The following is a 26,814-nucleotide window of genomic DNA, read 5'->3' as shown; positions in this document are numbered from 1 at the left end:
ACCCTGCTGCCCCCGAGTGGCAGCTCGGGCGGCCAATGAGGGGCTGGGCCTGGCCTCGGAGCCTATCAGAGCGGGGCTCTCGGGGCGGGCCGGACGGCGGTGGCGGCTGCCGGGGGAGGCGGCGGCCTGGCTCGGCCTGGCCTGGCCTGTCAGGGCGCGGGCGGCGGCGGCTCCAGCACCATGTCCCTGCAGTACGGGACGGAGGATGCGCCCCTCGCCGGCAGTTACGGCGCGGCGGACTCGTTCCCGAAGGACTTCGGCTACGGCGTGGAGGAGGAGGAAGAGGAGGCGGCTGCGGCGGGCGGCGGGGTTGGGGCGGGGGGCGGCGGAGGCTGTGGCCCCGGAGGCGCTGACAGCTCCAAGCCGCGGATCCTGCTCATGGGGCTCCGGCGCAGCGGCAAGTCCTCCATCCAGAAGGTGAGGCGGCCGCACCGGGCCCCGCTCCCCTCCCCCTCCCCCGGGACCTAGGGGGCGGCGGGCGGGAGGTCCCCGGGGAGGGCGGCGGCCGGGGGTGGCCTGGAGGTCCTGATCCACCACACTTTCTCTTCGCCGGGAGGGCCGAGCCCGGGACGCGACCCCAGCCCGGGGCGAGTGCCCGCCCAAGTCAGCTGAGGCCAAAGTGCCCGAGGGAGGCAGGTGGCCCGTGGCCCCGCCCAGGACGTCCGCCCCCTGGGACCCCAGTTCTGGAGTCCTCAAGGGAACCGGGACGCCCTGTCCTCTCTCGTTCTCCTCGGAGAACTTCTGGGCCTGCCCCCGCTGCCCTGCTCCCACGAGTTCCTCTCCCATCAGGTGAGCCCCGGGAGCGGGCAGGAAGAGCTGCCACCAAATCACTGGCCATCTTAGTGCGGGCGCTTCTATTAGACTAGAGGAAGGCGACCTGACTGTCACTTTCTTATTGGTACTGCCGCGTGTTCCCACTGGTGGCCCCCGCTGTGTGTATGGTAATGAAGGCTTTGGGGACTTTGAGAATACTTTGCAGACCGTTGGTCCGTGTCTTTGTTTCTTGTTGGGTCTGCCACGTAGCATCAGTCCCCCACTCCCACCCCCCCCAGTCACACACCAAGTGACCTGGGGCTAACAGTGAATCTCTGCAGGCGCAGTCGTTGGTCACTCAGTTGCAATATTCGTCTCCAAAGACAGCTGTGTGCTACCTGGTAGATGAGGTGCTTTTAAAGAGTAGCCTTCTCCATTTGTTGAATGGTTTCTCTCTCCGTGTGTGTGTGTGTGTGTGTGTGTGTGTGTGTGTGTGTGTGTGTGTGTGTGTGTGTGTGTGTGTGGTGTAACCTTTCTTACATTTACACTAGAAATATAGGTGTATGAGTATGAAAACTGGGTTTGAGCCTTATCACTCACTGAGCCTTGGCAGTAACTGCTCATTTTCCTTTCCCAGAAAGTAGCAGTAAGTATGAGGAGGAGGCAAGTTTTGTACAAGGATTGTTGTTGTGATCTTTAACAATTGCCTTTGAAGTGTTTCTTCTGGGCGCTGCTTTTTCTCCCATCTACTCCCATGGTGTCCCTCCTCTCCCTGCCTGTTGATAGTTAACAATTCTTTCCACCTGGTGTTACATGCAGGGCCGATTCCATTTTAGTTTCATTTTGAAAGTTCTTACACTGTAGCTATAAAACTTTTGTAATCTTTAATAAAATAAAATCAGAAAAATACATATAGATAAAAAACAAAACAAAAGACTTCTGTAATCTTGAAGCAGATTCTGACATTAATACAATGTAGTGAAAAACAAACAGGGGAGGTGCGAGATACTGGATAAAACAAAACAAACCCTAATTTGCTTCCATAGAGTTGATTCTGGCTTATAGCAACCCTGTTGGACAGAGTTTGTGTGGGTTTCAAGGCTGTAAATCTTTACAGGAACGTTTCAGCTCCAAATGGATTTAATCGGAAAGTAATTTGGTATGTTTATTTCCTGTCATAACTATGTAGAAGGATGGTGAAAGTATGGCTACAATATTATGTTTTTTTATCTTCTTTAAACTAGCTGCTATAGGGTCAGCTTTTAATTATCAAAGGAAACATTTTAAACTTTCAGAATTCTAAAGTTTAAGAAAATCATACTACTCACTCTCCTCCTCTCCGCCCTCTCTCTTAACAGGTGGTGTTTCATAAAATGTCACCCAACGAGACCCTCTTTTTGGAAAGTACCAACAAGATTTATAAAGATGACATCTCCAATAGCTCCTTTGTGAATTTCCAGATATGGGATTTTCCTGGGCAGATGGACTTTTTTGACCCAACCTTTGACTATGAGATGATCTTCAGGGGAACAGGAGCATTGATTTATGTCATTGATGCTCAGGTAGTTGGGAAAAACAATGCTTACTTCTCTTCCTTGGTAGCACAAGATGTAGAAACAAAGGAATTGTTTTATCTTCTGTTTCATGTGCTTCTCGGTGTATTTGTAGAGGTGCTTTGGGAGCAGTCCTCTCATTGTGGAAATACAAAGTGTCAGACAGCTAGGAGATGTGGTTTACATCCTGGACCCTAATTGATGAGCAACTAACATTAGCTTTCCACTTTTTACTGCTAAAGAGTAGATGCTATTGAGTGAATGTTATTAACTGGTACAGTAGGGACATCACTCACTGAAAAGATCCCTTCAGTGCCTATATAGTCAGAAGGAGTGTGAGCGCTCAGTGGGTAATTTTTTTTCCCCAGCCCAACAGACATTTATTGCAGGCTTTGCATGCAGTAAGCACCCGGAGGAATGAGATGTGGCCCCTGTCCTTGATTCGCTTCACTTTTACAGACAAAAACATTAGTTAGGAATGCTTTTCTGAGTGTCAGACTCTCTAATAGGTGCTTTCACGTAATTTGATCTTCACCATACTGTGAGGCTGGTACTGTAATTCCAGTTTTACAGATGAGTAAACTGAGATCACAGGAGCTTGTGCAAAGCCATTAACCAATAAATGGCAAGAGCTGAGATGCCTTGGAAAACATTGAGATACCTATGTCCTTTTTCTATGATCAGAATTAAGCGTACAAGCATTAACTTGGTAATTGATTTTTATTTTTTTAAATGAAGCACTATTAAATGACCTAAGTTGATGTCTTGTAATGTGTGAATACTTGTGTATAATTAGGTTAGTGTATTTTCTGTGGTTGGGGAAAGAGGTGTTTTGGGCTTACTTAGCTCGTTGCTTGACTGTTGTAAGATTTCTTGATAAAAGTTCTTTTGTTCTAACTTACAGGACGACTACATGGAGGCTTTAACAAGACTTCACATTACTGTTTCTAAAGCCTACAAAGTAAACGCAGACATGAATTTTGAAGTGTTCATTCACAAAGTTGACGGTCTGTCTGATGATCACAAAATAGAAACGCAGAGGGACATTCATCAGAGGGCCAGTGATGACCTTGCAGATGCTGGGCTAGAAAAACTCCATCTTAGGTAACAGCATGTGTGTCTGATAGAAGAGCCCAGAAAATGTGTTCGTACAGCTCCCCATCCGTCCTGGCTAACATTGTGTCCCACTCTCCCTGGGGACCCTCTGAATTGGTGTGTCTCTCGGGGACATGCCACCTTAGTGGCACAGGCGATTCTTCTCCTTAGTTTCCTAAAGTGGAACTGAGTAGCAGCAAGCTTACATTATGTCAGAGCAGGCAGGAGTGAATTTGTAGTCCTCAGAAACTTGACTGTATATCCTAAAGCCTTGCCTCCATTCTCTACCATGCCTCACAGATCCTGTGGGCCATTGGCACGCTGCTAGCCCACACGTGGGGCCAGTTGATTCAGACCCACAGTGACCCTATATAGGGTGTTTGAGGCTGTACATCATTATAAGAGCAGAATGCCTTATCTCCCCTCCTCCATTTTTTTGTCTTAAGGAGACACTGTGCTATTCCTTTCTTCCTCCATACCCTTGGGACTCATCTGGGGTTCACCTGTTTTTGTGCTGTAATACCTAGGAAGTCCTGTCTGATATGGTGGGTTAGTTTCCTAAGTTGGCTCCTTGGAAATACCTTTAAATTGCCTATAAACCCTGGTTTATAGCGGCACACACAGCTCTGTGCCTCTGACTTTGTCATATGTGTACATAAAAATATAATGGAGACAACGATGTAAAATATATCATGAAGAGTATACTCACTGAGTGAAAAAACAGGTAGAATTATTTATACCATTCAAGCTGTAGAACTCTCTCAGGTATGTGTTACATCTCTGCTCTACATACTTTTAGGCCTTCAAATTCCTGTTCCATTTCATAGGGTCACCAGTATAATATAATCGCGTACTTTCTCTCTTAACATGTTGCTTACTTTCTACTGTCGCTTGATTCCGTGTGGATTTATTGAGTAGTTTTCAAGGCAGTGACTCTGCGGTGAGTGAGGCCGGTGGGGTCTCTGCCCTTATGGAGCTTCTGCTCTCAGTAGGGAGACCTCAGAAAAGCACTGGTCAACAAGCAGTTGCTTTTAAGTTAAAAAGGAAGACATATATGTAGTAGATAGTTGTGTTTACACCATATGCGAGTGTGCAGTGTAATTGTAATTGATATTAAGTAATTACAAGTGCTTTAAAGGAACATTCACTATGGGGAAGGAAACCTGTGTTTTTCGTTTTTGTTTTAAGAAAGCCTGCTTTAGGTGGGACGGTCGGGCAAGAGCTCTCTGAAGAGGTGATGTTTTAGTAGAAACCTGAATCCTTGTGTAAATAAGTGCCACCACATATCCCCTGAGCCTTCTCTTGGCTTTTCTTTTTGGCCTCTCGTGTTTTGTTTTTGGCCTCCGTTCAGTTACGTACTCGAGAGGCTGAGCTTTTCTGACAGTTTGCAAGGACTTAGGTAGAGTCAGGTCTCTGCATAGGAAAATGCTTTCCTGGGCATCACCTCAGTTGCCCTCAGTTAAAATGCAGTAAAGGGAGGAAAAGCCACAGGCCCCGTGACAACTGGCATTTGTCACCCTGAGTGATGGGGATTGTGGACCAGTTAAACAGGCTTTATCTGAACTTACTGAAATCAGGGTTGTGACGCTTACCATTTTATGTATTATGACAGTTTTTGCTTAAGACTTATTTCTCAAATAAATCCAACTGTTATGTTTTTCAGCTTTTATTTGACTAGTATCTATGACCATTCAATATTCGAAGCCTTTAGTAAGGTGGTACAGAAACTCATTCCACAACTGCCGACCTTGGAAAACCTATTAAATATCTTTATATCAGTAAGTAAGCTTATTTCATTCAGTTCATTATTTCTGATTCCATTTCCATTGAATCTTGTCTGTGTTGTTAGGTTCTCAAAAAATGTTCTCCCCTCTTTCAAATTCAGGGATGAAAAATTTGCTCATGCTTCCTTAGATTAGGAAACATCTTTTTGACGTGTTTCCTAAAGAGTAGTAAGCGGGCTGTGGGAATTTGACTTGGTCTAATCTCTGCCTAAATGGAGGTCACATTGAAAGATTGATTTTTGTCCCTTTCCCTTTTTCTGTTAAAAGTCATACGGTGTCATATTTTAGTCTAGAGGATTCAGCTGGCTAAAAGAGGATATTCCCTCAATGATATCCCAAGTTTAGCCGTTCTGTCTTCCAAAAATTGCTTTGAAAGAGACGGCAATGTCTTGGTTAGTCCCTAGTAGACTCTGTGGTTTTGAGATTAATGTGAGATGTTGATGTCAAGCTGTGACGCTAAATAATTTTTGGTGGTGTCTAAGGACATGGTTCACTGGACTAGAATAAAGGAACGACGTCGCTTATGTAAGAAGACCAGACCAGGAAGGTGCGCAGAGCACACTTTATTAGTGGTTACTACGTGCGGGGAGGTAGTGGACTGCGGTGGGAATGCTGCATGGGGGGCACAGCCTGTGGCTGAGACCGCTGTCAGTAAGATGTGCACTTAGGGCCACACTTTTGTCAGAGTCCTTAGAAGAATCCTGATCAAAAGCAGGGAAACGTAGAACGGACTTCAGATGCTCATGGACTCCAGATTTTCTGCAACCAGGAGGCTAGGGGGCAATTCTTGAAACTATTGCCTGGAGTCAGCCTTGAAATCTTAAATCAAAAACGGTCCCTGAGATTTTCTTAAAAAACAAACCGTAGATGAACTTAACCAGTTAAAAATAAAAAAATATATATTTAAAGATTTATCTGTACGGTATCAAATTGACAAGAGGGATCCTTAAAGGGCAGTGAACTAATGTTAATTGTGGAAGAGTGACTCGGGAAAGGCTACGAGAATGGTTGCTTAACTGGAAGAGGGTAATCTCTGTGTAGAAACTGTTGAAATTGGTGTATGTTTTGCTGTGTATATTCTCAACAAGAAAAATAAAATTTAAAACTTAATAGAAAGGAAAAAAGAAATTTGACTGGTGGGATTATATCAGTAAATCAGAGCAGAGAAATAATTCCATTTCAATCCTTTGGATAATAGAAATGTTTGCGTCTTGGCTTTGGGTTGTGTAATGAGATTGACCTTGGATGTTATTCAGTGATTCGAGATCTCTGCGAAGTTACAAATTATGATTCTTTAAAGAACTGAACACTTCACCAATTTTGTTTTTCCAAGAATTCAGGTATTGAAAAAGCGTTTCTCTTTGACGTCGTCAGCAAAATCTACATTGCCACCGACAGTTCCCCTGTGGATATGCAGTCTTATGAACTTTGCTGTGACATGATTGATGTTGTAATTGATGTATCTTGTATATATGGGTAAGTTGTGTACGACTTCGGCTAGCTATCAGACAAGTGGAACACGGAACTGAACGGAGCTGTTCTGGCTGTGAATCTTCGCCATGGAGCGTGGTTTCTCATTAGGCGGGCTGCGGGGTGTAATTCCTTCCAGAGTAGGTGAGAGCAGTTGAAGCTTGTGACTAGTACCGGTTGATTTATCATACAAAGTTCCTCCCCTCGGAATTTGGGGGGATTTGCACTGTGCCTTGTAAATGTATTTAGATTAAGAACAGAAACTGAACGCTAGTTTGTCAGAATGGTTTGTACAACGAAGTAAGTGCTGGTTCCTAATTTAATCTTCAGACTTTGCGGCAGGAGGATCCTTACTCTTTCGGAGAGCAAAGAAGCAAGTTGCAAGTTTGACCCATCTAAGGTTCAAAACCAAATCTCTCAAATGTAAGCTCTTCCCTGATGTACGTTCGCGGACACTTGTACAGAAATTTGTTGTTGTTAGGGGCCTCCAGTTGGTTGCGACTCATAGCGACCCTCTGTACAGCAGAGGGTCACACTGCCCAGCCCTGCGCCAGCCTCACAACAAGCCCGTGATCTTTTACAGCAGCTCAGAGGTCGCACCAGAACTTTGTGGAGAATGAGTAGAATTTCAAAGGGCTGTAACCCTGTGCATCCTCTGATAGCTCTGCTTCTCCTAATATGCCACCCTTGGGTCCCCAAGATGCTTTCTAATACCTGGGTCCTCTGCTGTTCTTCTCCTGTCAGCACCACCTGATCGTAACTTGTCTGTCCCTGCCCATCTTCTCTCTCCGGTCTCTGCCAGATTTGCCAGTGTCTTTCCTCGCCGCCTCTAAGAAGGAGGCTTCCTACATTCTACTGGTTCATTATCTGTTGATCTGTCCTGTCTCCTTTGTCTTTCTATTCAGTTTTCACTTGTGTGATTACATGCTCCGTTTGGATATAAATTTTTTGTGATGGATATGAGGCACATTTTTAACTTAATAGAATTCAGTAACGTCTCATGTTTCCCATTTCCTGATGTTAAAAAGTGGATGAGTAGAACATTTGTGATTTCTTTAAAACAAACTAAAATCTCATAAACTTATTTAAAAATCAAATTTAGTTCTAAAATTGCTTTTCATTTCCTTATATCATAAAATACAGTGTGCATTATAAAAAGGATGAAAATATCCATTATCTCATTTATTAACTTCATCTGTTTTAGCACTTTGGTGTATTTAATTTGCTTTTTATTTGACCCTTATAATAATGTGTAGTAAAGCTACACACAAATTTTGACAATTCTAATTTAAAAAAGTGTTTCTTAAACCCTGTAAGATTCACTTGTCAAGTGGTAGGATTCTAAAGAATCATTAATAGGTACCACCCCCTGCCCCCTTTATAACTTTTTGCTATGAATTGGGTGGGGGTTTACAGAGCAAATCTTTTCCATTTAATAGTTACACACATTTTGCTGTATTCCATCCTTGTTTGCAGTCCCCACAGTATGACATCACCTACACTCCTCCTATAGAGACCTGGCTGCTGTTTGGAAGTTAAGCAGTGGGGCTTTCTTTTAGTTCTTATACTTTTTCACTAGTGGTATTTTTTTACTTGTTATGCCCCTCTTTGTTTGCAGATCCCATGGTGGTCTCGTGGTTATGCATTGGACTACTAACTATAAGGTCAGGAGTTCGAAACCACTAGCCACCTCTTGGGAGAAAGATGCGGCTTTCTACTCCCATAAAGAGTTCCAGTCTTGGTAACTCCAATGGGCAATTCTAGTCCTATGTGGTTGCTTTGAGTCGGCATTGACTCAATGGCAGTGGGTTTAGAGATTGTTTTCAAGTCAGTGCACATTAGTATAAGGGACGATTTGAATTCTGCTGCGGCCACCCCGTCCTAGGTGATCAGGGTGAAGGTGTGAGTGCATGGGATAAGGCCCTCCCTCACTCTCAACACACACACACACACACACACACACACAAAACCACCATATACATACCATATACCACACACACCACACAGATACAGTTGTTGGCATGCTTTTCCCTAACCTATTTGGTTCAGAGGCTTCATGGTATGGTGTTAGGACCCCCCCTCCCCCGTGATTCTGTACCCCGTTGCATTGTGTTGCACAGCATCTGCCCTTGCTCCGTTGGCAGCTGCTTGGGTGCTGCTGCTGAGCATCCTCCTCAGGGTCATGGCTCCATTCAAATTTTGCCTGTCACTTAGATAAGTATGCGTTCCTAATCTTAAAACTTTCTAAAGCAGTTAAACAGAGAAAGCTACCACTACACTTGGTCATTAGCATGCTTTTTATTCTTAATTCTATTAGCCACAGCCAAAATATGTGTCCTAATCTCCAAACCTTGGTTAGAATGCACTTTTCATATTGCATTGTCAGGTAATTCAAGTCTTATATGGGGTCCACTCGTAGCTGTACAGCGGCCGACTTGGGGACTGGATGAGAGAAGCACACGCCTATTCAGGTCCTTTCACTCCCTGTTGAGAACCCACAGGAACGCCTGGTGGTGGAGTGGGTTCTATGATGGGCTGCTAACTACAAGGTCAGCAGTTCGAACCCACCAGCTGTTCACAAGAGAAAGGCTCTCAGATCCTGGAGTGGCGAGCACCATGAAGCCCGCGGGGCCCATCGCCTGTGACCTCTAGGGCTGTTCTGCACGGGGTCAGTTTGACGGCAGTGAGTTTGGTTTTGAGCAACGCTCAGCAGTCTTCTCCAGTCCGCAGGAAGTAGTCTGTGCCTTTCATATTCTGAAAGCAAACGCCCTCCTTCCCTACCGCGCCGCCTTCACAGATCAACCTGCACCTTAATTAGACTGGCCCGCAGAGTGACTGGCACGGCCCTGGGGTAAAAAGCTATGTTTGAGTTCTGGTTTTGTCAGGGTGTGAGATCCTGGGAAATCACTGTACTTTGCTTCAGCTTCTGTTTCTGCATCTTTGGAATGGCACAGCCCTCTTCTCTTTATCTGTTGACTTTATACTTTGGCCCATCCCAGAAAGGATTCAAAGTGATTGAATGGGGATATGCTATTATTTCTATGTTCAGTGGTGTGAGGATCAAAGTAATATATGAGAAGGCTGTGAGGTTCAGAATTGTTTGGCAACTAAGCCCTACCCCCTTCAAGGAGCCCTGGTGGCATAGCGGGCTATGCATTGGACGACTTACCACCCGGTCGGCAGCTGGGCACCACCGGGAGTTGTTGTAAAGAGCTGTGAGTCTCAACCTCACAGAGGCAGTGCTACCCTATCTTAAAGGGTAAGGGTCGCTATGAGTTGGGATTGACTTGATGGCAATGAAATAGATATTTTGTTCTTCCCCTTCATTAAAAAAAAAGACACGGGAAATATGAACAGTGAAAATGAGAAGGAAAAGCCACCATTCCGCGACTAAAGACCACTGTTGCTAACATACGTGCCCCCCACCCCCACCCCCCACCTGTATTTCCTTGGAAGAGGGGCATTTAAAAGGATCTCTGGTGACACAGTGGTCAGGTACTCAGCTGCTAACCCAAAGTTTGAAGTTAAAACCTCTTAGCGCTTGAAAGATATGGCAGCAGCCTATGTCCATTAAGATGACATCCATGGAAATCTTATGGGTGGTTTTACTTGGTTTTGAGTCAGCATTGACTCAATGGCAACAGATTTTAGAGGAATTTAAAAACCATTTTTTACAACTATTCATTCCTAACAAAATCTAGATACCCTTTAGACTCATTATGAGTACACAGAAATTACTCTTAGAAGTTGATTTAAAAAAGTCATTGACTTCAACATAGTTCCTCTTGGTTCTAGCTGAGAGTGTTCTTAAGTAGTCCTAGAATTTCTCTACTTTTCTGAGAAAATATGTGATTGGTCTGGCATGTACGAGGGGGCTTCAAAAAATTCTTGGAAAAATAGAATTTAAAAATAATGGAAATTTCCCATGAGCTTTTTGAAGACCCCTTGTGGAATATTCCTCGCAGGGACTCACATGGGGGCTGTGACATGAGGTGGTAAAGGAAGCGGCCACTTCAGCTGCATCCACAAAACACCATCTCACACGGTTCATCTTCCCATCTGACAAAAGGCTGACAACGCAGTTGTTTCCCTGGTTTGGAATGCCGTGTGTTTTCACATTCTTTCCTCCAAATGCCTGATTACCTGTAATAGCAACGGCTGTGCAGGGAGATGTGTGCCCCTGTCTTTAAAATCGGTCCCCGAGACTGTGTGTCTGGGAGCCCTGCACCCAAAGGACAGCGTCTGTTTCAGTGTATTTAAGCTGATACTTTTCTTGTAGGAACTTTTTATAATGCAAGTTAAATGTAACCAAATGCTTTGTTGGGAAGCTTATAATGAAAAACACTTTCTTTTAAACTAGGCTGAAGGAAGATGGGAGTGGAAGTGCCTATGACAAAGAATCTATGGCAATTATCAAGCTGAATAACACAACTGTCCTTTATTTAAAAGAAGTGACTAAATTTTTGGCACTGGTCTGCATTCTTAGGGAAGAAAGCTTTGAACGAAAAGGTAATGGCATTTTTAAAAGTTATCCTTCTGTACAGGTCTTTGTCATAATTCTTTAGGCCTTTGAACAGAGCAGAACACAGCGCCGCGGGGGTGACTTTAAAACCAGCACAGCAGCCCATCCGCGAGTTTCTGCTTTTGCACCTTCCCTTCCGTTGCCTCTGGGCACATCCAGGCTGCCTCTTTCCTTTTGACTTTCGCTTTTTTTAAATACTAAGTTGTGTTTTTTTAACCCCCTTGGCCTCTCTTACTTCAGAGACATTCCTGGGGGACACACAGAGTTAAGTGCTCCTCCACTAACTGTAAGGTTGGTGGTTCCAGTCCATCCAGAGGCCCCATGGCAGACAGGCTTGGTGTCAGCTTCCCAAAGGTCACCTGGGAGACTGTAGCAGTTTCCCTCTTCACATCTGGTTTGCCAAGCTGCCATAGTGGCAGCTGTCTTTTCTTCTGACCCTTTCTTTTTAGAATTCAACCTCGCCCCGCCCCCCAGGTCTGCCTTGCACCCATGTTCCAGTCTCATGTATGAAGCTATTAGTCTGACACCTTCACTCAGTGTTTTGTCATCTTGCTCATAGTATCAAAAATGGATAATTATTTTGTGTTTTGTTTCATGGACCTCCTGGTGGCTACTTACTTCAGTCTCTTGTGGTGCCATTTTTGGTGTGAAGCTTAGCTTAGCTTCTTTGTAGTTTGGTAATCCTGTTATTGCTGAAGGGGCCTTAGGAGATGGTTCCCCAGACGTGAGCCAGCGTTCTCTTGTCTGTCTTCTGTGTTGCTTACATTGAGTTCTCACCAAATCTTAGCTTCTGTTCTGGGAGCGTCTGCTTGAGTTTCCTTTCCATTTGTACTGTCAGACTAACTAGAGCTACGGCAGGCCCGCTGGACAGCAACTCTGGGCCGCTTCTGCCTCTCCCACGTAGTATTCTATTGGTGTGAAGTACCAAACTAATTTACTTGCTGCTAGACATCTAGAAGCTGTGACATCACAAATGATTCTGTAACAAGTCAGCCTCCATTCATCCAGAGAATTCTAGGGCGTTATGTATCTAGGAGTGGAGTGTATGAGCTACATTTTCAGCCTGATCAAGTTGCTTTCCAAAGTGGCGCATCATTTTCATTCCCAGCAGTACTGTCATCCTGTCCTTGGTGATGCTCGATGCAGTCAGACCGCTCAGTTACTGCCGCTGGGGATTGTGCCTCATTTCGTTTTAGGTTTTGCTTCTTGACTAGTTGGGGAAAACACCTTTTCATGAGTGTTCAGGTTTCTTTAGTAACTTTCCTGTATTGATTTTTAAGAACCCCCCCCCCATTCTAAGTTAAAAAAAATTAGACTGTGGGTGATGGAGGTGTTGCGATGGAGAGAGCCACACAGTGAGTGTCCGTGTGCCCCACTCCCAGCTTCCGCCGTCAGGCTCACGCCTGGTCCACCCGCACCACCCCTCGTGGTCATATCTAGCAGCAGTAGCATAAATGATTTGCCTGTCACTCAGAGGGAAGTTATCAAAGCCTTAGCCGATGTTGTTTCATCTTGCTACCTACTGCATTTGAAGCAGATTGCTGGCTGATGCAGCTTTCTCTAGGAGCGTGCTCTTTTGAACACAGTGATATTACTATTCTTTAACGTAAAAAAAGCAACAACAAGCTGCTATTTCAGGCTCCCAGATTCTCATCTCCAGTCCGTTTTCATGTGCCCCTGATTATCACTTGTATTATTTTGTTTTCACAGAAGTTAATTCTAATGTATTTGGATTTGTCAAAGATCTTCCTCTACAGTTCTCTGCTTTGTTCTTCTTCTGCATATTAAGGACCACTTTCATTTGGTTCTCGCATAATGGTTCAGATTCGATTCTCAGGACTTCCTCCCCAGGAGATGTGATGCCCCTCCCTCCAGTCAGGCTGGGCTTTCCCTGTCTTTCACATGTGCTGTGTTTGAATTACCAGCACTCTGCCTAGCTCCCTGTAATTTTGCTGTCCTTCCTGGCCTGGCCAGCCTGGCCACATTCCTCAGATGTCTGCCGCATCCGAGCAGCTTGCCGCGGAGACACGTGTACTCGTGGCGCTCCCTTCCTGGGCTGCTTTCCCGTTTGTACTCAGTATGACATCGGCTGGTTTCTGCTGCTTCCTGGTATGTTGGTTTTATGTCCTGTAAAGGAATAGGCCCTCTGTGCTGCTGATCTTGACCCATTATAACCTCTGTCATGCTGTTCAGGAAGTACTTACTTTCCTCTAGTCAAATATAGATTGTTCAAAATCACTCCATGTCTGAGGAGGCCACTCAGTGGGGTGCTTTATTAAATTTTTTAATTATGTTATTGGGGGCTCGTACAACTCTTACCACAATCCATCCATCCATCCATTCATTCTGTCAAGCACATTTGTTGCCATCATCATTCTTAAAACATTTGCTTTCTGCTTGAGCCCTTGGTATTAGCTCATTTTTCCCCTCCCTCCCTGCTCCCCCCACCACTCAGTGTTTTTTAATATTCGGGCCTGAACATTCATTGAGTGACTTGAAAACTTGACTGTCAGAGGTGTTCCTGTGGCAGAGGGTGGTGGTCAGATTGCACATTTGTTGCCCGGTAGGAGGAGGCGGTGGCAGAGAGAAGGTGTCTTATGATGGAGGAGCTTGCTCTCTGGTTTAGAAGTTTTAAAATTGCGGGCATTGTTTATCTGTCAGGTTCCCTTTGACTGCAAACAGAGACAAGAGCAGAAGTTCATTTTCTCCCAGAGCAAAGGACTGTGGAGAGTGAGGCAGCTTCCCAGTGTCCTTGAGGACACAGGGCACCTTTCTTCTCCGTCATTCCTAACACTGGCTTTTAGTCTCCAGGTCCCTTCATGACCCACAGTGACTCGTGGGGCTCCAGCCATCTCGTCTGCACCCTGCTCAGTAAGAAGGGGCACGGGGAGACTACAGAGCACATCCTCCTCTTTTTAAAAGAAAGGTCATAGAAGTCTTACAGTGCTTCCCATTTATCTCTGCGGTCAGAATAACTGGTCATGCGGCAAGACTGAACTGTAAAGAAGGCTGGGAAATGCACAAATGTGCTCATTCACAAATGGGGGTTCTGTTTCTAAAGAGGAGGGCAATGGATATTAGCCATTTCTCTCTCAGCATCATGCCTTTGGTTTAAGCAACATCTGATATGAAAGCCCAGTTCACGAGGCAGCTAAAGAGGGAGCTGCATTGTTTCAAGGACTGCCTGAAATTGCCTGCAGACTCCCTGAGCCTCTGCCTCATAGGCCTCTCTGGAGCTGCCAGACCTGGGCTCACATGAGCAGTGTGTTTAATGATCTCTCTGCCTGCTTTCTCCAGCTCTTCATTGGCTGCCCTGGAGAGCTGCAAAAAAAAAAGTTTGACAAGCCAAACAATATTTTACTATGATTTTAGATTTTATTGTATGTTTTCATAGCAAATGTACCTTCCTAATTGCCTTGCCTAGATTAATTGTCAGAGCCACTATGCATCTCCTAATGGAGGTAGGGTGCAATTAAAACCTTTTGCACAAAGCAAAACCCCGTCAAACAGTACTGATTTAGAAAGACGTGTGAGGAAGGAAGGGTAGCACATGCCTTTGTTTTGTTCTCCCTTCTGAGGTCTGTTTTGATCCATTTCAGGAGCGGTTGAGGGTTTGAATCTGGTCAGTAGGTGAGAGGTGTCAGGAAGAAAAATACTGACGATCACCAAGAAGGCAGATGATCTGCGTTGTGGGTAGTTCAAGGCCACTGACCTGGTAGAGGCTCTCTGTGGGAATGCCCCGTATGGCGATGGTGTTTAGGTGCTGCTCGAGAACTGGGGCCAGTACTCAGAGTAGAAAGAAGTCATCGATGTCTGCCTAGAAAAGCTCTGGGCTTCAGTGGTGCTCAGTGTAGCCCCACGGCTGTGAGCAAGTGAGAACAATTGTATTTCTATTTTGGGTGTGTAGGACTTGAATCTAGTGATTACTTCTGCTGATTGTTAAGTGTGGGCAATGAACAAAGATCATTTGTGTACCTGTGTGTAGGTATTGGTGTGTGGGAAAGAGGAACACGTCTTTGCTCTTCCCCCCAAAGGAGATAAAATTGTTTTATTATGTATCTATACGTACAACTAAATTGACTTGACTTTTCAGTTAATTCCCATAGTTATTTTAACTCACCATCTCCTGACCAAATCGGCTCATTTGCAGGCTCTCTGTGAGCACTTGATAGCTGACTCATCCATCACCCGTGAGCACACTCGCCCCATTCCTCCCAGGATGGAGGTGGAGCAAGCTTGGTCTTGCCAGCACCGAGCCGCCCTAGCACGCTTCCTTAGGGTGGAAAGAAGCAAATCGCTTTTCTGACTCCGCTGAGAGACTTTTGGGGAAGGACTTCATGGGGTAGACTGTGGCTTGTCCCTTTGATGTCTACAAATAAATCTTGGTGATTACAATTTTTAAAATTGTTTTAAAATGCTTGGGTTGGGCTGCTTGCTGCAAGGTCAGCCGTTCGGAACCACTAGCCGTTTCGAGGGAGAAAGATGAGGCTTTCTACTTCCATAAAGAATTGCAGGCTCAGAAACCCACACAGCCAGTTCTTACCTGTCCTGTAGGGTCTCTGTGAATCAGCACTAACCTGATGGCAGTGAATTTGGTTTGGTTTTTAAAACTGAAAAACTGAGAGCCGTGTTCAGGTGGGCTCCTGTGGTTTGTAAGGAGGCCTTTGGGCTTGTTACCTTTTCTTAGTTTGAATCTTTTCCCTTAGGAGGTAAGATGTCCAGATAGTGGGAGTTCGTTTGAGGGGAAAAATGTTTTTGTGGTTTTTTATTTGAGAAATGTACTGAAACTTGTTTTTTTCAGTAGTTGGTTCCATTGTGATCTATCCTTATACAGAAGCGTGATTAAATTAAAAACCATCACAGTTTGAGTAGTTTAGTATCACTTGCAGTAGCATTTGGTCCAGCCTGGCTTTCCAGGCCCATGTTTCTTGACCTCCTCCTCCATTGTGGCGGGGTTGCGATCCTTGAGACCAGGTCTCAGAGGCCCTGAACGCCTGCCGGAGAACCCCGTCATGTAATGATGCAAACTCATAGACACTCTCCACTGCCAGGCCCCTTTCTCTGTATGGGTTTGACCAGAAAAAAACCTGGACTCTTTCGGTCTGAGTCTCTCCTGTCCTTTCTCTCTGACACATGAACACACATGTTCTAGCCAATCTGGCCTGCTGGTCTTCGTCTGCTTTTCTGTAATTATAGTAATACATGCTTTTTTAAATCGAAAAAACAAACACAAAGCCATCACATGAACAGTATGGAAATACAGAAACAAATTAGGTACTGTGTGCTGCTTTAAAAAATCCCTTGTCCTCCCTCCTCTGCTCTTCACTGTGACCCCTGCCAGTTCCCAGAGGGAGGTAACCAGCATTGCCGATTTGACCGTGTGCTTTTTTTGTTTCCAACATAAAGAATTCAGCCAAGTGTTGTATCCCTCAGTTACTTTTCTTTGTCTTGCCAAGTCTCGCCACTCACTTGCAGGACACCTGATCTCTTTCTCTCTCGTAGGGTTAATAGACTACAACTTCCACTGTTTCCGGAAAGCTATTCACGAGGTATTTGAGGTGGGCGTGGCATCTCACCGGAGCTGCGGGCACCAGACCAGCGCCCCAAGCCTGAAAGCGTTGACACACAACGGCACGCCTCGAAACGCCATCTAGCCCGACCTGGTGGTTTGGGGCTCTGTGCCAGCCTGCTCTTCACTCCAAGGTCAGACGTCACATGCTTCAGGACAAGGGATATGCCTGCCGCTTGTGGGAACCCGGTGCCTGTCCCACTAGAGACAAGGGCTCGAGTTTCTCATGTGAATGGAAACCCCTTCAACCAGTGATGTACAACTGAAACTACTATCTCTATCAGTCTGTCTATCTCTGCTCTCTTTTAAAAATGGCGCAAAAAAAAGAAAGAAAAAAAAGCTAGAGACCACAGAACTCAAGCGTGTCTTACCTTGCGTGGGGTACCACGTGAGTAAGGGGGCTCGTCTGGATCTGGAGATCGCACCAGGGACCCATCTTTGCCAGGGAAGGCTGCCATCAGCTACCAGTTGCAGATAAAGAAGAAAGGGACTTTGTAATGCTTCACTTAAGGTTTTCATTTGAGTAGTCTCTAAAATCCCCACCCTGCTAAGTTCTGACACTGCCTCTCACTTCTGGACACCGAGCACCGAAGGACCTCTCAAGGCTTTGCTTGCTAGCTCCAGACGCACCGACCGACCGACGGCAACAAGACACATTCCTGTCTAGCGAATGCTTTCTGCTGCCTCAGCTGGGAGCAGACTCAACACTGGCTCCCTGCCGTCCTATGGAATGTTGACGAACTCGGGAGCTGAGGACAATGTTTGCACCTGTGTTTTGGGGTACCTCGTGTAATTTTTTTTCCTCTTGTGTTAAATAAACACCATGATGATCAGTGTAACAAAGGGAATAAAAAAGAGCTACACCCCCCCTTAATTTCCTCCTCCTAGGATAGAAACTCTTCATATCACTGAGATAACTAGCTCACTCTTCTTTAATCTTGGTGTCAGCCACTGTACACCTTCGATCCTAAGCTGCCTCGATTCCTGCTAATGACCGAGGCCCCGGCGGATGGAGCAGGCACATGGGCCGCAGCATGTGTTGTTTTACACCGTTGTCTCCAGTATTCTGACACCGAGTGTCAACTGTGGTATTTCTTCACCCAGGATATTAATTCTTCACTTGTTTCTTTTCTGTTGTTCTTGGTGGCTGATACCCCTTCTGTTGATTTGAATTGACATGATTTTTACTCCACATGCCCAATAGTCATATTCCAAAGCCACTTGAGTACATCAGTGCCACTGTGTTATGAACTGTGTACGTTCAGGTCTGCAAACTAGCAGTGTGGCTTGGAGTGCTTCCTGCAGACGACCCGGCTGTTGAGTATTTCCATGGACCGTGGTGATATCCAAAAGAAAAAATGCTTTTATATTTATAATTATTTCATTGAACTATATAAAATGGGTATCAATAAATGTATTTACTTCAAAACCAGTTTTTGTATTTGCCTAAGATGTGGGAGGGTGGGCACTTGGGGACAGCCCCACCTTGGCAATTTCTCATCTGTCTTCCCCCTTTTTATTTTCACAGTCTCGTGTAGCTATAATTTTTTCTGTTTTCAGGACTTAAATGTTTCTAGGAACAGAAATTTCATGGCCTGGTATCCAGGCACCCCCTCTTGACCCATTTCTGCTTTGTGTAGGAGGTCTAGGCCCAGTTATGTCATACCAACAAAAAAACTGTCTTACCATGGGGACTGTGTGAAGCAGTATAACCAAGCTAAGAAGGCTTAGGGGATGGATCAAGGTAAGTAGAAGACCACACAAAAGACACATCTCAAGCCCGGCGTGCTTTTTTGCTTGTTCCAGTTCCTGATACGCATTGTTGACCCCAGGTATCAGTTAACTCAGTGTTTCTACAAAGCCTTACATAGTCGGATGGGGTCTGAAATGATTGGAGGGAAGTAGACATCGGTCTAGCAAAGGGTGGTTAGAGGTTAGACGTCAAGATTTTCAGGCTCAGCTACACTGCTGCAGTGAGTCTGCCGAACTGGACAGACCAAGACACAGCCTTCCTGTGACGTGGGACCCCTCTTCCCTCACACACCAGTTGTAAGTTTGCAAGAAGTCCTCATGTGGGTTATGCATGGGGCTGCTATCCACAAGGTCAGCTGTTTGAAACCACTAGCCGCTCTTCGGAAGAAAGAGGAGGCTTTCTGAAGATGCCCTGGGAAAAGCACAGAGGCCGTTCTACTTTGTCCTGTGGGGTTGCTATGCATCAGATCCATTCAATAGCCATGAGTTGCTGTGCGGTGGTGGTGGTTTTTAAAAAAAAATTTTTTTTTAGGGGTACAAGTTGGGGGCTTCCTGGGTCGCCATCTGACCAATTGGTTACAAATTTGGGGATCCCACAGATGCCTGAACCCCAGGTTTGGTACCTTACTCTAAGGCCTCACAGGACTCTGGGAAATGCTAGACAGCTGGACCCTGAAGAACACAGGTTTAGACTACATGAGGCCACGTCGGCGTGGGTTTGTTTTTTCAATCTACCGTGATTATCCTAATCATCTCTGCATGATCATTTCATCTGTCCAGTGAATTGCCCATCAGTGCAAAGGGACCTCGCTCAGTTCTTGCATGTTTTCATCATGTATAGTACAATAGTGTCAACCTTCCAGAGCATCGAGGGACCCATATGAAGTTCCACTAGTGATCCTGGAAGTACTACCAAGAGGCAGAGAAAAGTCACAACATTACCAGAACCAGTCAAGGTCTGAGGCTGTGGCTGCCATGTAAGGGCCATTGTGGAAAATGAAAGGAAATTAGTGAAGCCACCACGCGGCGTGGGCATCTTGCACTTTTTGTGAAATATCTGTGTATGTTGTACTGAAAATGCAGCATTTATGTGGGTGCAGCACATCCTACCTCACAAACTGGGTGAAAGCGGTTGATGTTATCTGTAAGGCTTTTTTGGTCGACAGTAGGCTGTGGGCACTTTGGGGTAAGTTGGAAGTTACAGGTGGATCTTTGTGGAGGCATTTGGCGTTCTCCGCACCCACGTTGTTGAAGGACCACTGTACTTACTATTGTAGGTTTATTATAGCAAATGGAAACCCATTAGAACCAACTGAATGAAGAGACTTGTGGACCAACTAACGAGAAGAACCTGGGACTGAAAGGGTTTCAGTGTCCTCCGGGACATGTTACCCTCGGCCAGTGGTTCTCAACCTGTGGGTTGAGACCCTTTTGGGGGTTGAACGACCCTTTCACAGGGATCGCCCAAGACCATTGGAAAACACAAATATTTCACAATTCATAATTACATTTGTGATTAATCACTGCTTTATGTTTAATTATGTTCAATTTGTAACAATGAAAATACATCCTGCGTATCAGGTATTGACATGACGGTTCATAACAGTAGTAAAATTACAGTATGAAGTAGCAACGAAAATAATTTTATGGTTGGGGTCACCACAGCATAAGGAACTGTATACAAGGGTCGTGGCATTCAGAAGGTTGAGAACCACTGCCTAGGTGTTAATGTGCAGGGGGTATTGCCAACCCCGGAAGCTCACCAGAGACGAGGGGGCATGGTGGGGGAGTCTAGCTTTTATTGGGGTTTCATTACATAGATAACGATTGAATCACCATCTACTTGTTTCAAGTCAGTCTCCAGTTCTGTCCTCTCCAAGGGGGTGGGGCTGATAGAACATGTCGCTCAGAGCCCTGGCTTCATCGTCACCTGGTTGGTTGGTGTCACAGCCAGCCCCTGCTGTGGCCCAGCTTGCTGGCGGAAATCACTGCGTGTGACTGGAGGAGCACACCTGCTTTGGTTATCGAGCATCTGGGAGTTTGGAACCTGAGCAAAAAAGGCAGCCAGAGAAATTCAGCCTTAACCACTGGGAGGTGGAAATCACAAAAACAGTTTGGGAAAACAGCAGCAAAATCGAACAAGCTAATTCTGTATCCTTTTTTTTTTTTCCCAAACATGGACTAAGTACAAAGAGATAGGGGACCTTATGAAGGGTTATAGGTAAAGGAACAACATACCTGACTCCAAATTAAGCAATAATTAGGGCAGAGCCAGGTGCAGACTGGCAGTGTACTGCATAAAGCCAGAGGCCGGCCCTAGTCATGTAGTTCGTGGCCTAAAGGGGTCTGTTCTTCAGAGCTCTTAACCCCAGCCTCCTCATTGGTTAAGTGGGAAATGCTTCAAGGTCAAGGTGGTATTGGGTGCCATTGAGTCCATTCTGTGACCCCGTGTGACAAAGCGGAACTGCCCGTGGGATTGTCTTAGCTCCGAGTCTTCCTCCCACGCAGCAGCTGGGAGGGTTTGAACTGTCCACCTCCTGCTTATCAGCTGAGTGCTTAACCATTGTACCACCACTCGGGTGCTTGTCAAGGTGCACATGAAATAACAGTAAAACCCCAACCTCTTGCTGGTGCTTCTGACTCATGGCCACTCCACACATTCCAGAATAGAATTGCTCCATAGGATTTCCTTGGCTTTATGAAAGCAGATCTCCAGGCCTTTCTCCCATGGCACTGTGTGTGTGTGTGTGACAGAGAGAGAGAGAAAGAGAGAGAGAGAGAGAGAGAGAGAGAGAGAGAGAGAGAGAGAGAGAGAGAGAGAGAGAGAGAGACTAGGATTTGAACTACCAAATCATTTTGTACCAATTAGGTCTTGAGTAAGTGCTATCTTTACCATTGAAAATTATATAATTTCAAGTTAGTGTGGATTATAGAGTGAAGAGTGATGAGATAGAAATAAATTGAATGAGGAAAAAAGACATCTTGGGAAGAAGGAAGAATTGTATAAAACCAGTGAGAAGGATTTCCTGAGTTGTTTTGCAACCAAATGGGCATTTCTGTGTACCAGCCTACCTCAGAGAGAGCTGGGAGAGAGGGTTAGAACAACCCCTTTAAAATGCTGCACGGCACGATGGGGTAGTTATTCTCCTTATCGCTGCTTTGTCCTATTCGCACACACGCACATGCGCATTGTGCATACATACATATAGGATGCCAAAGCTATCCGTGGGTTGCATTAATTCACATTCTGCAATAGAGTTCTGTCCTTAGGCAACCTGTGACTGCTGAGTTGATTCCGACATAACACCCCTATAGCACAGGGTGGAACTGCCCCATAGATGTCCAAGTCGTAATCCTTATGGAAGCAGACTGCCATGTGTTTCTCTTGCTGAGTGGCTGGCGATGGAGTGCTTTAACCATTACAATACCAGGCATCCTTTATACAGACAAATACATGATTTGTTAGTTACAAGCTTTGTCTTTGCGGAAAGCAACATGTGATTTATGGGCTTTGGCTTGACTCTTATTTTGTTTTTTCTGTTTGGTAAATGCTGAAAGTGCTTCCAATTATTTAAAAAGTAGGTATAGAGCTTGGTGGTGAATATGGTTATTGTTTTCCTTGCAAGCTGGTGAAAAACACACAACCAAACTCACTGCCATCAAGTTGGCTCTGACTCACGGTGGGTTACGTATTGAGCTGCTACAAAGTCAGCAGTTGTGACCCCACCAATTGCTCAGTGGGAGAAAGGTGAGACATTTTGCTCCCATAAAGAATTACAGCCTCCCAGAAAAATTCGCTTCAGAGGACAGCACTGAAGCCACAGCTCAGGGAGAGGGACATGTCTGATCAGAGCACATGGGAGCAAATGGAGGGGGAGGAAGAGAGTGCAGCACATCCTGGCCCATCAAGCCCTGAGGACAATATTCCTCCTCTGAGCAGCCAATGCACACAGAGGACCACAGGACCACTGTGAGATATGACATCCCTCACTGACCCATAGCCCTACATGGGACAACATTGGAGACACAGTGCAGGAATTGTGCCTAATCTGACCCCACCACACCAAAGCAAAGCACTAAGGGTGTGCAAGAGAACAGCAAGGGAAGCAGAGCAAGGAAGTCCTGAGGGAATACCAAAAATAGACTTTGGGGCCAGGCTGTGGCACCCCATCAGACTCAACTGGAAAACACTTCTAAAGGTCAACAAACAGACCTTGAGCTATTTACAGGCTTTTCTTTCTTTTTTTTTTGTCATTGTTTTTTTATTGTTTTCTTTTATTGCTTTGTTGTGCTCTGTCATGTTTTTGTGCATATTATTATCTCTGCAGGTCTATCTAGATAAGATATGTGGGATAAACAATCCGAAGGACAAAATGGTTCAGGGCGGTGGGGACATGGGAGAAGGGGAAATGGGGGCAAGGAAGTGGTGCTAACAAACCCAGGGACAAGGAAACAAGTGATCCAAAATTATTGGCGAGGAGGGTGTAAGAGGCCTGGTAGGGCTTGATCAAGGGCAATGTAACTGAGAGGAATAACTGAAACCCAAATGAAGGGTGAGCATGATAGTGGGACAAGAGGAAAGTCAAAGGAAATAGAGGAAAGAACTAGCAGGCAAAGGGCATTTATAGAGGTCTAAAGAAAGGCATGTACATATGTAAATATATTTATAAATGATGATGGGACAATAGATCTATGTGCATATATTTATAGGTTTAGTATTAAGGTAGCAGATGGACATTGGACCTCCACTCAAGTACTCTCTCAATGCAAGAACACTTTGTTCTATTAAACTGGCATTCCATGATGCTCACCTTCCTGACACGATCGCGATCGCTGAAGACAAAGCAAGAGCATAAGCAAATGTGGTGAAGAAAGCTGATGGTGCCTGGCTATCAAAGGTAGAGTGTCTGGGGTCTTAATGGCTTGAAGATAAACAAGCAGCATGTAGCTGAGAAGCAACAAAACCTACATGGATGAAGCACACCAGTTTGTATGATCATGAGGTGTCAAAGGAATCAGGTATCAGACATCAAAGAACAAAATATCATATTATTGTGAATGAAGGGGAGTGCAGAGTGTGGACCCACAGTCCATCTGTAGGCAACTGGACATCCCCTTACAGAAGGGTAGCAGGGAGGAGAGCCAGTCAGGGTGCAGTGTAGCAACGGTGAAACGTACAATTTTCCTCTAGTTCTTTAATGCCCCCCCCCCCCACTATCATGACTCCAATTCTACTTTACAAATCTGGCTAGACCAGAGGATGTACACTGGTACAGATAGGAACTGGAAACACAGGGAATCCAGGACCGATGAACCCCTCAGGCCCAGTGGTGAGAGTGGCCATACTGGGAGGGTAGAGAGGAGAAGGTGGGGTAGAAAAAGGGAACCAATCACAAGGATCTACATATAACTCCCTCCCTAGGGGATGGACAACAGAAAAGTGGGTGAAGGGAGATGTTGGACAGTGTAAGACATGACAAAATAATAATTTATAAATTATCCAGGGTTCATGGGGGTGGGGAGGGAGGGGAAAATGAGGAGCTGATACCAAGGGCTCAAGTAGAGAGCAAATGTTTTGAGAATGATCAGGGCAAGAAATGTACAAATGCTCTTGACACAATGGATGGATGTATGGATTGTGATGAGTTGTATGAGCCCCCAATAAAATGACTTAAAAAAATCAAGACCAAACAAAAACAACAAAAGAGTTATAGCTTAGAAAACCCACAGAGGCAGTTCTACTCTGGGCAGAATCAACTGTCCGCCAGTGAGCTATTTATTTATTTAAAGCTGGTGAAACCAACTTAAAAAAAAAAATCCCTCTCCTTTCCTTCCTGGAGACTTGAAGGGGAGGAATCTCCAAAGGGAATGTGAACATCAGTTGGGCACAGCTGAAGTCTAGAGACCATACTTCTGTTAATAACAGCTTCCCTGCACTGCTTCTACAGCCAAGCAGAACATGAAAGGGCAGCTCCAATCCCAGGTGGTTTATACGCACCACTTCATGCAATCTCCACAACACGTCATGATGTAGGTCTAGATGGGGAAAGTGGGCCCTGGAGAGACTCAATTGTGGTGGAGCTGGAATCAGAAAGCACAGACTGATGCCAGGACCTGTATCCTTAAACGCCCACTCTTTTTGCTTCCCTAGTTAGGGAGGGTGGGTTTGCTCTTTGGGAGTTTTGCAGAAAGAGGATTCTGTAGTTAAATTTTAGAACGACACACTCTGTAGTCTCCTTCTGAAGACGGACTGTGTGCATTTACAGAATAAGACTCCGAGAAGAGCTGATCTATGGAAGCCTGTCTGTCTTTGTTTGCAGCCTGTCTTCAGTTTATTTCACCTTTTGAGAATTGATCACAAAAGGAGTGTTTCACAACGACGCTGATGGACATTCCAGAAATGTTTCCAGTGGAATCAGAAATAATTTTTGTGGTTTTTTTTTGGAGATAATTTTTCTACCATTGCCCAAGTGTCTTAATACAACCTCCAGCAACTGGGTTGTAAAACAGAGTAAAGCTCACAGAGTGAAAGTTCTGTTTTACCATCGAGTTCAGGAACTCAAGCTGCCTCTGCAGCCTGGAACCTGCTTCCTTGTGCTGCAGAAATTCTGCTCCTCTGCCCGCTCTCAGTTTCAATGCCGCACTCCCTACCAGCCCCTCCTTTTCCCTCCGCTGCTGGGTGGGTTTGTTCTTGGTTGGTTAACCTAACCCCTCCCTCTCTTTAGAGGTCGCGGTGAGTGGCAGTGTAGCCCCTGCTCACCTTAGGGATGCTTTCTCGCCCGGGTTTGACGCAGGAGCCCCGTTGCTTAGCGTTTGCCCGCTAGGTGGCGGCGTTGCATTATTTAAACAGCCTGCAGCGCGGCCATGCCTGCAGGTTCGCTGTCTTCTCAAAGTTCAGAGTGCCTCTCTCGCCCACATGGTCATGTAGCTTGGAGAGCCAAAGGATTCCTCAAGGTATTTTCCAGGGGTGATATTCAGGAGCAACGCTGATGTGAGATGTTTTATTGGAAAATGAGCAATTTGCTGTTTTCACTTCGCGAGCACGTGTGTTACAAGGAAGGTGGGGTGGAACCAGGTGTTAACATTGACTTGACGAGGCTACAGAGTAGGCACGTTGCTGGCTCCCAGAAGGAGCCTCCGGAGACATCCCTGGTGGTCCTACAGACGTCCCCACAAGGCAATGCCACATATTCGCGTTCCAATACCTGCGTTCATTACTTTGCACCGCCTCAAGTGAGGTTGGTTGGATTATTTCTAGCTTGGGCTTGAGGGTTAAGATACTTGGACATGACCCTGTGGCGGGCATCCTAGAGCCTCTTTTCTCCACACTCCCCCACTGCGACTTTGTTCTGTTAAACAGATTTTCATGGAGCAAGGAACTGGAGACACCAGTGCCTCTTCTGACTGTGGGAAATATAACTGAGGAAATCGCCGCGGACAGTTACAATGAGCAACCGCATGGAAGGCAGTTGGTCCCCACCAAAGTGCCCCTTACTGATAGAGAAGGAAGAAAGAGTCAGCTTGCTGTTATTAAGATTTAATGGTAGGAAATCCAAAATGTAACATCCCCCTCCCGTGCAGTAAACATTCCTTAGAAGCTTAATCAGTAGGGGTGGTCTTCTAACTCAGGAAGGTGGCAAAACCCTCCTGGGTCTGTGTGTTCGAGACTGGGTCCCCGTCGCGAAGTGTGAGGTAATTCATCGACTGAGCAGGAAGGCCTTTACACAAGCTGGCGTCTGTGAAGTGTTGAGCCCCGTCAGGCATGTGGTCTGCATGGTAGCCCGAGATCATTGTCAAACCTGCTTTTGGTCACATAGCTTGGAGTATATGTTGCTTCACTTTCATTGGGTTTTGGACCCAGTTTGGAGGTAGCAAACCCCATTGTTTCCGTCTGCCTCTTCTTGCGGAAGAAACCCAGAGTTTCTCGAATCCGTCTTTGGCTCAGACAGGGCCAGGCCATCCTGGAGCCTTGTTCCCGACACCTTTACTCCCAACGGGCTGCAACTTCCACTGAGTATCAGTCTCACATTTCGAAACCATCTTTTGAGCTGAAGTGATCAAACATCAGAAGCCACATGGGAGATGATTAATTTGGTTTAATACAACAGAACCTGCAGAACAGACAGAAGTTTGGGCAATTAAAATGGAACATTAAATCTACAGTGTTCTTTTTTTTTTTTTTTAAAAGAGTTTTTTGGTACAAACACTTGATACATTGCATCTGCCTTGTCCTTCCCTCCTTTCCAAGAGCCACCTTCCCAGTCTTTATGCAAATTGGTATGCAAACTTCATGCTCTAGAACAGGGGTGGGGAACC

At 45.5% G+C, this 26,814-nt stretch overlaps 1 protein-coding gene across 2 annotated transcripts; it reads left to right on the top strand.

Annotated features, from left to right (window-relative positions):
• The first annotated feature begins 116 nt into the window (after nucleotides 1–116).
• RRAGC (Ras related GTP binding C) lies at nucleotides 117–18,178 on the top strand. Of its 2 annotated transcripts, XM_075554163.1 has the most exons (8): nucleotides 117–417; nucleotides 2,112–2,315; nucleotides 3,211–3,410; nucleotides 5,065–5,179; nucleotides 6,519–6,661; nucleotides 6,986–7,078; nucleotides 11,016–11,164; nucleotides 16,680–18,178. In XM_075554163.1, exons 1-8 carry the CDS (start codon nucleotides 181–183, stop codon nucleotides 16,829–16,831), a joined length of 1,293 nt encoding a protein of 430 aa, XP_075410278.1. In that variant the 5' UTR covers nucleotides 117–180; the 3' UTR covers nucleotides 16,832–18,178. The 2 variants fall into 2 exon arrangements, with proteins under 2 accessions (XP_075410278.1, XP_075410284.1); XM_075554169.1 differs by lacking the exon at nucleotides 6,986–7,078.
• The last annotated feature ends 8,636 nt before the right edge of the window (nucleotides 18,179–26,814 follow it).

The sequence above is a fragment of the Tenrec ecaudatus genome, chromosome 1 (genome assembly GCF_050624435.1).
Source record: "Tenrec ecaudatus isolate mTenEca1 chromosome 1, mTenEca1.hap1, whole genome shotgun sequence".
NCBI classification, from domain to species: Eukaryota; Metazoa; Chordata; class Mammalia; order Afrosoricida; family Tenrecidae; genus Tenrec; species Tenrec ecaudatus.
This window is presented reverse-complemented; position numbering and strand designations above follow the sequence as displayed.